The following is a 13,023-nucleotide window of genomic DNA, read 5'->3' as shown; positions in this document are numbered from 1 at the left end:
TTCAATCTTCTATACGCGTTGGGATAGGAATCCACCATTTTAACATTTTCATCTTTCCAGGGTAAACCAATTTCCCATCTTCCTTCTATGAGTCTAGCGGATTTATTCACTAATTCTATTGCAGTTAAATCGCTTTTATTTTGTCTTGATTTATTGTGAACACCGATGCTCTCAAACATAAACGACTTGCGAACCAGTTCGTGAAGTTGTGCGTCAGTCTTGAGGTCCGTGTGTATCGCAGTGCAACTTTCGGCGGGAATTTGAATGTGATTGCGCGGAGAGTTCGCGCTCGTGGGTACATCCTGTGTGTGCGTAGCTGTCGTCGTAGTGGTAACAGCGACGCCACCGCCTATGCTATCGGCGGCGGGAGGACTACAGGCGACGAGCGCAGCGTTGTTTGCTTGTTGTTCCGTCGCCGTTATCATTACGCATTCGGGTGATAATAGTTGACTTTGGTTGCGGTACACGCCATGTATGCACCACCCTAATGGGGTTAAAGTCGCACAGGGTTCACTTTTCTTATTATGGCCCATTATTATTTTTATTGGGGATATTAAATGATAATTATCTTGTCCAATTAATAATGTTGGTTTCACGTCCTTAAGACACGTTAATTTAGCACTTATTTGATATAAATGTTTATAGTTTTTCATGTTAATGTCCGATAATTTTTGTAACGGTAGATTTAGTTCACTTATTTTTCTTGCACATAGTTCATATGACTCATTGTTTTGATTAATAATTTTACATTTTATTATTTCACTGTTACATGTTAATTTGGAGTCCCATGCTCCTCGGACGGACAATGTCTGTTTCTCGCCCCGTAAGCCTACGCGATTGGCAACTTCACTAGATATTAACGATATCGTCGCACCGTCATCTAACAGCGCGTAGGTATTTAACATGCCGCGTGGACCGTACACTTTTACAGGAACTACTTTTAGACACACTGAGGCATTGTTCATATTGTTCGTGTATGTCACAGTTTCTGAGTAGTCGCTAGTCACGGAACGCACTATATTGTTTTGGTTTACGGTTTTATCACTTTCTGTTATCGGTCTATTTTCACTGGATTTTGTATCACTGTTTTTTGATGAACACTCAGTTTTTGTTTTCCAGTGTAGGTAACGATGATGCGGTAGCGAACACTCGCCTATGCCGCATGCGGGCTCTGAGCAGGTGTCGCGGTTGTGTGATGCCAGTAGACACTTGTGGCATAGATGGTTGGCGCGCACAAATCGCCATCGATCCTTAGTCATAGCGCGTTTGAACCGCGTGCACTCGGTTAGTTTGTGATTACCGCTACGACAAAATTTGCACTTGTAGGAAGATTCTTGTTTCTCAGTCAACAATAACGCATGATGTTTTCTGTCTTCGGGCTTCTTTTTATTTTCATATTGACTGTGAATGTGAGTCAATCCGGCGGTGGATATTTTACTGGCTTCTTCATATAGAAAATTGGCGAGTATTTCCAACTTTGGGGTTTCTGTTTTCAAATGTACGTTGTAATAATCAGCCCACTTGTTGATAAGAGCGCTGGGACACTTTATCAATACTGACGATATGAGTTCCGGACTTCTTAAATAATCGATTTGATTCACTGCTTGCGCTGCGGCTACAAAATTTCTAATTTTAATTGCGAAAGAAACTATATCTTGATGGTAATTTTGTGATAAAGGAGTCATTTTCCGTAACTGATATGTTATTTTATTTATTATTACTTCGGGCCTGCCGAAACGAAGTTCTAGTGCTTCTATGACGGTTTTCGGGCACGTGTTTCCGTTGAGAAGTGATAACACTGTTTCTTTTGCTTCTCCACGAAGAGCTTTGCGTAACCTCCACATGTTTTCTGCGTCACTATATTTGCAAAATTCCGTTGACTCGTCGTAAGCCTGTTTAAAGCCGAGCCACTCGAGTGCATCGCCGTAGAACTGCGGTAAATCTTTCGAAGTAGCGAATCGGGACATCAACTGTTGATTTTGTGAGGTAGCCTGGTGTAAGGCACTAACCAACGTCTTCATTTCGATTTCACCACTATGGCCGACCTCTTTTTCAGGTTGTTGATTTTGACTGGTAAAGTTCCTATCAGACACATGACTACGTTCGAGCCACTCTTGCACTTTGTCCAATGTCCGCACCGAGTGACCATCACTGGGCTGATGTCGAGAACTCTGGCGACTGCTGTGCTGGTCCTCGAGAGCAGCTAATTCGGCGGCTAGCTTCATCTCTACGAGTTGCTTCTGAGTTTCAGCTTCCTTTTTCACTATTTCTGCTTTCTCTTTCGCTGCTTCGTATAATAATTGTTTTTTACGGGCTTCGATAGAACTTTTATTGGAGACTGAGGAAACTCTGGTATGTATACTTTTCTTCGAACTTCCGATGTCAGTCTGTGGTCTTTTTGCAACTTCGCATACTTCAGCTTTTCCTTGCAACACTTCGGACTGCACGTCGTGTGACGGTTCTCCCTTCATTGTGACCGCATGTTCTTTTTTCCAGGCGCTACGAGTGCGTACCGTATTTTCAGGGCGGTGCGTGCGTGACGGCGGAGGAGTGCTGAACATCGTCGTGTGGTTAAGAGTCGTCGTGGGTGACGCGTAGGTAAGTAATTATTTCACGGTAAGTACAAATCCTGCTCGAAGGACCACTTTGTTGCTGTTGAGGGCATGGGCTCACCGTAAAACAAACTCTGGTGTTGTCCGAATTAGTGTATTTACGTATAAGTAGGTACAATAAAGAAAGCTAGGCGCGTGCGATGTGCGCGGGGCCCGCAAGGTCACTACTTTTTTCGAATGCGCTCGCGGCAAGCGGCCGCCCGTGTTCCCCGCTACCCCCGCCCGCATCTGCCGGCGCGCACGTCGCACGTCCTTTACAATTAGGTATTTTAAGGTAATAAAAAAAAAAATACAATGATAGAAAATAAAATAATCTTAATTTACGTCGTTTACAATATTTCGAGCAGTCGCCAGAGTTCTCGACATCAGCCCAGTGATGGTCACTCGGTGCGGACATTGGACAAAGTGCAAGAGTGGCTCGAACGTAGTCATGTGTCTGATAGGAACTTTACCAGTCAAAATCAACAACCTGAAAAAGAGGTCGGCCATAGTGGTGAAATCGAAATGAAGACGTTGGTTAGTGCCTTACACCAGGCTACCTCACAAAATCAACAGTTGATGTCCCGATTCGCTACTTCGAAAGATTTACCGCAGTTCTACGGCGATGCACTCGAGTGGCTCGGCTTTAAACAGGCTTACGACGAGTCAACGGAATTTTGCAAATATAGTGACGCAGAAAACATGTGGAGGTTACGCAAAGCTCTTCGTGGAGAAGCAAAAGAAACAGTGTTATCACTTCTCAACGGAAACACGTGCCCGAAAACCGTCATAGAAGCACTAGAACTTCGTTTCGGCAGGCCCGAAGTAATAATAAATAAAATAACATATCAGTTACGGAAAATGACTCCTTTATCACAAAATTACCATCAAGATATAGTTTCTTTCGCAATTAAAATTAGAAATTTTGTAGCCGCAGCGCAAGCAGTGAATCAAATCGATTATTTAAGAAGTCCGGAACTCATATCGTCAGTATTGATAAAGTGTCCCAGCGCTCTTATCAACAAGTGGGCTGATTATTACAACGTACATTTGAAAACAGAAACCCCAAAGTTGGAAATACTCGCCAATTTTCTATATGAAGAAGCCAGTAAAATATCCACCGCCGGATTGACTCACATTCACAGTCAATATGAAAATAAAAAGAAGCCCGAAGACAGAAAACATCATGCGTTATTGTTGACTGAGAAACAAGAATCTTCCTACAAGTGCAAATTTTGTCGTAGCGGTAATCACAAACTAACCGAGTGCACGCGGTTCAAACGCGCTATGACTAAGGATCGATGGCGATTTGTGCGCGCCAACCATCTATGCCACAAGTGTCTACTGGCATCACACAACCGCGACACCTGCTCAGAGCCCGCATGCGGCATAGGCGAGTGTTCGCTACCGCATCATCGTTACCTACACTGGAAAACAAAAACTGAGTGTTCATCAAAAAACAGTGATACAAAATCCAGTGAAAATAGACCGATAACAGAAAGTGATAAAACCGTAAACCAAAACAATATAGTGCGTTCCGTGACTAGCGACTACTCAGAAACTGTGACATACACGAACAATATGAACAATGCCTCAGTGTGTCTAAAAGTAGTTCCTGTAAAAGTGTACGGTCCACGCGGCATGTTAAATACCTACGCGCTGTTAGATGACGGTGCGACGATATCGTTAATATCTAGTGAAGTTGCCAATCGCGTAGGCTTACGGGGCGAGAAACAGACATTGTCCGTCCGAGGAGCATGGGACTCCAAATTAACATGTAACAGTGAAATAATAAAATGTAAAATTATTAATCAAAACAATGAGTCATATGAACTATGTGCAAGAAAAATAAGTGAACTAAATCTACCGTTACAAAAATTATCGGACATTAACATGAAAAACTATAAACATTTATATCAAATAAGTGCTAAATTAACGTGTCTTAAGGACGTGAAACCAACATTATTAATTGGACAAGATAATTATCATTTAATATCCCCAATAAAAATAATAATGGGCCATAATAAGAAAAGTGAACCCTGTGCGACTTTAACCCCATTAGGGTGGTGCATACATGGCGTGTACCGCAACCAAAGTCAACTATTATCACCCGAATGCGTAATGATAACGGCGACGGAACAACAAGCAAACAACGCTGCGCTCGTCGCCTGTAGTCCTCCCGCCGCCGATAGCATAGGCGGTGGCGTCGCTGTTACCACTACGACGACAGCTACGCACACACAGGATGTACCCACGAGCGCGAACTCTCCGCGCAATCACATTCAAATTCCCGCCGAAAGTTGCACTGCGATACACACGGACCTCAAGACTGACGCACAACTTCACGAACTGGTTCGCAAGTCGTTTATGTTTGAGAGCATCGGTGTTCACAATAAATCAAGACAAAATAAAAGCGATTTAACTGCAATAGAATTAGTGAATAAATCCGCTAGACTCATAGAAGGAAGATGGGAAATTGGTTTACCCTGGAAAGATGAAAATGTTAAAATGGTGGATTCCTATCCCAACGCGTATAGAAGATTGAAAACAGCTGAAAGAAAAATGATGAGCGATAAAGATTATAATTTGAGATACAAGGAAAGAATAGATCATTTATTTTCCAACAATTATGCTCGCGTTCTAGAGCCTAATGAAGACTTAAGCAATGTAAAAAAAATATGGTACTTACCTCACTTTGGAGTTGACAATCCAAATAAGAAAAAGCTAAGGCTTGTATACGACGCTGCTGCAAAATCTTGTGGTCAGTCACTGAATGACTATTTGCTGCCTGGACCGAACTTGTTGGAGTCACTTCTCGGTATTATGTTGCGTTTTCGAGAGAAGCCTATCGGTCTCACGGGCGATATAAAGGATATGTTTCTTCGCATAAAAGTACGCCCAGAAGATCAACACGCCTTAAGATTTTTGTGGCGCGACAACCCAGATGAAGACATAAAAAAGTACGTTATGACATCACTTATATTTGGGGCTAACTGTTCACCGTTCATCGCTCAACACGTGAAGAATTTAAACGCTCAGCGGTACTCAAACGCAATGCCGGAGGCAGTTCAAGCGATAGTAAAAAATCATTTTATGGATGATTACATTGACTGCTTTGATGATGCCGATACAGCAATAAAAACTATGAAACAAGTATCGTATATTCACCAGCAAGGAGGGTTTGAAATAAGAAATTGGACGTCGAACAAAATGTCCGTGTGTCACGACATGCCTACTGATACTTTGAGTCCGGCCATTGTTAACTTTAAAGGCGAAGTGAACGACGTGTACGAGCGTACTCTCGGGTTATTGTGGTACCCAAATACTGATACCTTTGGCTTCAACTTATCACTAGAAAGGATACCTAAAGAAATATTATCAGGCGAGAAGATACCTACGAAACGAGAATTATTACGAATAGTTATGTCTATATTTGATATCTATGGCCTTCTAGCGCCTTTTACTGTGAATGCTAAAATAATAATGCAAACTTCATGGAAGACAAATCTCCAATGGGATGAAGAAATAAAAAGTACAGAATTCGAGATATTTAATAAATGGATTGTTCAATTACAAAGATTGAAAGAAATTAGAATACCAAGATGGTACTTCCGTATTTCTACTGATAAAGATAACACAAACGAAAACGATTCGTATTGCAAGATAAATAAGGTGTGTGCGAGTGAGACGTTACAATTACACGTATTTTGTGACGCTTCGCCGACAGCGTATGCCGCGGTTGCATATTGGCGCGTGCATAGCAACAACAATGTGTGCGTGTCATTTATAGCCAGTAAAAGCAGAGTTGCACCGCTAAAACCAGTAACCATCCCGAGGCTGGAGTTACAGGCTGCTGTACTTGGATGCCGTCTCGCTGATACAATACAAAAGGAACATAGACTTCGACCAATAAAAAGATACTTATGGACAGACTCGACGACCGTATTGCATTGGATTAAAAACGAAAATCGAAACTACAATGTGTTTGTAGCCAACAGACTTGGTGAATTGGATGAATTAAGCAGTACGCACGAGTGGCACTATATACCTACAGAGAAAAATATAGCAGACGTAGCAACAAAGATAAATAAATACGAGTTGCGCCCGGAATGCGAGTGGTTCCGCGGCCCGAAGTTCCTGTACGAGAGTGATTGGTTTCAACAGCGTTCATCAGCACCTGAAACAGAAAAAATACAGAATGAAGAAATATGTGACGTCATGCATGTTTGTCAAACAGAAAGTACCATACCTGTTGCTAATCCTGAAAATGCATCATCGTGGCTCCGTTTAAAAAGGTCGACTGCAACCATGTTATTGTTTATTGAAAAATGTAAGAAAAATATCACAAAGGCGATTGACACGGAAATTATGAAACGTGCAGAGATATTGTTATTACGCTATAGTCAAATGGAAGCGTTTGCTTCGGAAATTCTATTACTGAAAAATAAAAAACCTATTCAAGTTAACAGCAGACTGCGTATGTTAACTCCGTTCATCGATAGAGAAGGTCTACTGCGAGCAGGAGGGCGAGTCGAAGCTGCCTCGCACATATCACCTGAAATGAAAAACCCAATAATATTAGACGGAAGAAACGTGATTGCTAGACTTATAACTAAAGAATTACATATAAGAAGTGCACACGGAAATAACGAAACAGTGGTCAATGAACTCAGACAAAAATATTGGATATTGAACCTACGACCCACGGTACGTACTGTCGCTTCCCGCTGTTTAGTGTGTCGTATAAGAAAGGCTAAGCCTTGCGCGCCGCGCATGGCCGACTTACCTGACAGTAGATTGGCGCATCATAATAGGCCGTTTACTCATTGCGGCGTTGATTTATTTGGGCCAATTGAAGTTACGGTGGGGCGTCGCAGAGAGCAGCGGTACGGAGTGTTATTTACCTGCATGACTGTGCGCGCAGTACATATTGAAACAGTCCCATCACTGACAGCTGACTCATTTATAATGGCGCTAAGAAGGATGGCGTCCCGACGTGGTTGGCCGCAATATATGTACTCCGATAATGGTACGAATCTGCGTGGAGCAGAAGTTGAACTCAGAAATTCGTTCCTGGAATCTGAGAGCAAGGTCAACGATCAATTAGCAAATATTGGCATAATATGGAACTTTAACTCACCTGTCAGTCCGCATAAAGGTGGAGCCTGGGAGCGCCTCATCAGAAGTGTGAAAACCGCCCTGAAAATAACTTTAAAAGAAAGAGCACCGCGGGAAGAAGTTCTCACGACTTTACTTACCGAAATAGAACACACGGTTAACAGTAGGCCGCTCACGCATGTATCAGTAGACCCTGAATGTGCAGAAGCTCTAACACCGAATCATTTTTTGATTGGTACTTCGTCAAACTTACCGGTGCCCGGAGTCTTCGACGACAGCGACATGTACCTACGTAAGATGTGGCGTGCTGCCCAGCGACTCGCCGACATGTTCTGGCAGCGATGGATCAAGGAGGTGCTGCCTACCTTGATCCCGCGACAAAAGTGGTACTTAGAAAATGACGCCCTAAAAGTCGGCGATGTGGTTGTAGTTGTCGACCCTAGGTCATGTAGAAATACCTGGCCAAAAGGAGTGGTCGTCAACGTCTATCCAGGGAAAGACGGACGAATTCGAACGGTAGACATCAAAACTAAAACTGGTGTATTAACTCGTCCGGCCGCTAGATTGGCACTACTTCCAGTTGCATAATAGTGTCAATAGTAGGTATTGACACTGGGCGGAGATATTGTAAACGACGTAAATTAAGATTATTTTATTTTCTATCATTGTATTTTTTTTTTATTACCTTAAAATACCTAATTGTAAAGGACGTGCGACGTGCGCGCCGGCAGATGCGGGCGGGGGTAGCGGGGAACACGGGCGGCCGCTTGCCGCGAGCGCATTCGAAAAAAGTAGTGACCTTGCGGGCCCCGCGCACATCGCACGCGCCTAGCTTTCTTTATTGTACCTACTTATACGTAAATACACTAATTCGGACAACACCAGAGTTTGTTTTACGGTGAGCCCATGCCCTCAACAGCAACAAGTAGTTTCTTAGATCATATTTCTCGTACAAAACCAACAGATTTTAGTTACCATCATAATTCATGTTTTTTTGTTTATCATCTCTGTATGTTGATTTGAAGTGACTTCTACTTTATATTTTAAATTTATGATACATATAATTTTATCATGTAAAATATGAATGCGGTTCAATCAAATTTATAAGCAACTGTATGGGCAGCACGTACATCAATCTGACAAGGGAAATCAACGAACGTGATACAAATAAGAATTAATTAACACGTGCGAGTCCAACTTATTGTCTCTATAGATAATACCATCACGTGACAACATTTCACGCAAAACGCTTCTTCAGATAACAGAATTAAGACTCATCAAATTCAGTTTATTCCTAGAACAGATAAATTCTATAGATAGGAAAAATCTGATTCCCGGGATTTGAGGTTGTGCCAAATACATAGCAAAAGTCACCTCAGCATTTCAGAGAAATAAATGAAACTGGTCGTCAAAAAGCCCAATACATTACGAGAACCCAGGAATTGAAGGAATTAAATTGAATTTCTTTGAATCATCAAAGACATTTTTTTTTAGGAATGAATCCAAGAAGGTAACATAATGATCTGAAGTACCTGCTAAAATGAATTATAAAATATTTTCAATGAACGGCAAAGTCGAATTGAATACGGAAATACCTAAGGTGGAAACAGACGTCACGATCAAGAGCACGAAACGGTTTTGGCAGTTGGCCAAATAACAATTTATTAAACGTAGTTCTGGGAACGAAATTGAAGAGAAAACGCTTAAACAGTTTTGTGACAAAGAATATGTTTATAACTAAAAGTACTGTATGGAAAAATTGTCTGAACCAGCAACAACTAAGCTAGCAGAGAAAATATTGATTTCCCAAATTTGCCAACTTAATATTATTGCGCAATATTTTCTTTCAAACTGGCCACGGCAAACTGCTATCTCAAAAGGATATTAGTCATCCTATATCGCTGAATAATTTAAATAACAGACTAGAAGATCATTAAGAAACTAATTATTGCGTTAGACAGGCGTCAGTGTGGTTTAACAAAAAAGTGGTTTATCAGCTATCAGGCCGGTCTATCAGAGTTCGTTCACCCGTCACCCCAGACGGGACGACTGCCCTCCATGTCATACACCTTAAGGTGACTGGTATTTGGCAAGGTTAAAATACTCTGTAATTATGTAGTAGGTACAAAGTACAATAGCGGCAAGTTTCTAGACAAAGTTGATAGTATTCTAGTTATATTGTAGACCTATCTGTGTCTTAGAGATAGACTTTGACCTCGGTTGTCGTACTTTGTAATTTGAGTTGGTTTTATTCTAACAAGCTAATATATTGCTTTAACCCTCAGTATATGATGAAAGGTCTAATGAACAGTCGTTCCAAGAAGAATCGGTAGATAGAAAGTATGTGTAGATAAACAAATACAACGTGTGCACGTATTATTTTAGCGCGCAAATTGCAATTCATTAAAAACGTACAAAAAGGATTTGTTCAATTTATCATTTTGTTCAGTTCGTCGAGCCTAGGCACTGGACTATTGACACTAATTCCTTGTCAACTTGTCAATTAATTAATCCTAAACCTATACATTAATGAATTCGAATTGTTTCGTTATGTATTTAATTAAATAAACTTAAGTAAACTCATTTACTTGCACAATGCTATCAGCTATACTAGTTACCCGAGGTAAAGCTGTTTATTATTGAATTGAATAATTATGTTTTATCAAACGCTGTCAACACTACGCCATAATCTGGCGTGCGTCTCTCGGTGATACGTCAAATTACCATCCATTCGCAGGCGGAAAACACGTTCATTGTCAGGTTTTATTTATCGCGACCTATATCATGTATGTAAGAGTATAACCTTATGATCTTTAATATTATATCTTTAAAGCCAAGATATTTTATTGAATACTCAGAAACTAATGAAAACGAGAAAGAGATGGCACATACTGAATTCATGAACAGTTTATCTTTCGAGAGTACTCTTGCTCATTACTGTGATAAAAGATAACACTAACTAAATTGCAGACAATCCTACAAGTAATAAAAAAGATGCCTTTGCACTACGAATATGTAACGAATTATATACTTAAAGGAAAGAAATCGCTTAAACCCCTTCTAGTAAGGAAGCCTTCCGTTGCCACCCGGATGGGTCTCAGTATATTGTAACATTGTATGGCATATGTGTAATTCTTACCTTCTGATCAGTTGGTGCGATCAGCACGTTACCCCAGTGGAGATCTCTATGCTCAAACTGGAAGGCTTCCTCGGCAACTGCCAGACCATACGCCACCTAACAACACGAGAACATCGTTACAAACTTATTTTAGTGAGATCGAAAACAATGTCCGTTCAAAACAAAACATTTAAATACGAAATTTACACATTGCGATTGTAAACAATATCGTTTAATATTAAACATGTAAAATAATAATAATCATAAGTTACGTACAAAACATACAACATTGAAACACAGATATAAAGTTAAATAAAACACATGCTACGATGTTAAAAATAATAACAAAAACTCCACACACTGGTTGGGTACATGTAAAGCGCGAAAAGCCGACCGCAGATGATAAGTGATAATCTAGTCAAGATACATTACAACTTGAAATAGAATATCACTTATCTTCCGTGGAGGCTCTACTTGTGCATGCAGTTCAGAGCCACTGAAAACAAAAAAAAAAACACAAAAAAAGAAAACAAAACCATAAAATAAATATGCATTAACAAAAGTTTGAAAAAATTATATCTTGCAGAAAAAGCAACGTCGAAGATAAACGTCACTAAGTAAAAATTTGAAGACTTTATTTAATGCCGCAAAAAGTTTAAAATACAGTACAAAATAATGATTATATAACACATTTCGAATCTACAATTTCTTTTGACCAAACGCTAATGGACAGCAAAAAACGCAATTTAGCAACTTTCTACTTACTTTTTAACCATTAATCACTTGTTGAAAGTAAGAATAAAGTTGTGAGACACTTTTGTACATAACACATTAAATAACTGTCTAACTGCACATCGTTTAATTACAAAACAAAAAGAAAAAACTTTACAACAAAAGGTCAGTCATTCGCTGTTTTTCAATTGAACATAATTAGCTACACACAAAACAGAAAACTTTAAAAACAAAAACCATGCCTTTGTTAGGACTAATTTAGATTGAGGAAGTAAGTGACGTCATTATTGAGGCAATTCGTGACCAAAGCAAGTAGTTACACATCACCACAGAAAAGTGTTGAGTAAACTTCATTCGCTAAATCCTCAATGTATATCAGTCTTGAATTTAAAGAATAAGATGAGTCTTACCTGCAGGAACAAAGCATACGCCTGCTCAGCGTTATTGAACTGGTAGCTCTCCAAGTCTTGCCCGGCGTTGGCTAGTTCCAACACTATGAACTGCTGGTCCGCTGGTAGGATGGCTGGGTTGTCGTTCTCAGAGCCTTTGCACTCGTCATAAAGGTCCCACAGGTCGAGCAAGCGAGCTGGGTAGCTGCCGTATACGCACTTCACAGCTAGCACCTATAACCATTATTGTTTATTAGGTATAGCTGGATATATACCTTGTTTGCAGGTCTCAGTTTACGAGGCATGGATGACGCATAAGGTAAATATTTATTATTTTAAAATATAGCATGATTCATTCATAGCACCGCACTGACGAGGAAGATTGGAATATACGTTGCATATAGCAAATACCATTTTTTTACTAAATGCAAGTAGATAAAAACTCGTTTAATTGGAATTCTCATACGACAACTTCCATAAGTTCTTTGACGTCCCTAAACGTTAGATTAAAGGGCAGTTGCCAAGCTCTAAATTAGAATTACGGCAAAAAATAGCGACAGCTGCGTCCATTTGTTGGTAATTTATCGCGGTTTATACATCGGAAACAACATGTGCCATGTAGCAGGCTAGCAACCTGCTGTACGGCGAATTATAAATAGACATCCTCCCTTATTAAGGTAAATGTCATTGTACACACGAGCACAACATTAAAGACGACAGGAAAAGGAAACATAGTTACACATTTCCTCCGAGCGTCCGTCGCAAAATTGCACTCGTTAAAATCAGCAATACTCTGATAAAAATCTATTTACACTCTGGTGTAGGATACCAAAGACAAAAGGTCAACGCTATCGTCTACAGTTGGCTAAATTATAAACAAGCTCAAATCTCAAGGACCGAATCAAATACCCAAAGAATGAAAAACGAAAACAAGTGGGTAGGGTTTTAATGAATGGTATAAACAAACAACCTCCAATTTCTCATGCGGAATCAGATATCAGGCGAGAGATAAACCTCTCAGAGAGCTCCGCATGATAAGCTTCTCTTGTAGCATTACCTACCGCACACATAATGA

At 40.3% G+C, this 13,023-nt stretch overlaps 1 protein-coding gene across 1 annotated transcript in view; it reads right to left on the bottom strand.

Annotated features, from left to right (window-relative positions):
* The window catches only part of LOC113500289 (putative serine/threonine-protein kinase haspin homolog), a 32,498-nt gene that overhangs the window by 5,126 nt on the left and 14,349 nt on the right, over positions 1-13,023 (bottom strand). The window contains exons 5-6 of the mRNA XM_026881014.1: positions 11,970-12,182; positions 10,849-10,944 (exon numbers count right to left, since the gene is read on the bottom strand). Coding sequence (XP_026736815.1) covers positions 10,849-10,944; positions 11,970-12,182 — 309 coding nt within the window. The remainder of the gene's footprint in view (positions 1-10,848; positions 10,945-11,969; positions 12,183-13,023) is intronic.

Source organism: Trichoplusia ni, chromosome 13 (assembly GCF_003590095.1).
Source record: "Trichoplusia ni isolate ovarian cell line Hi5 chromosome 13, tn1, whole genome shotgun sequence".
NCBI classification, from domain to species: domain Eukaryota; kingdom Metazoa; phylum Arthropoda; class Insecta; order Lepidoptera; family Noctuidae; genus Trichoplusia; species Trichoplusia ni.
Note: the sequence above shows the minus strand (reverse complement) of the source record. Positions and strands in the feature narration are given on the sequence as shown.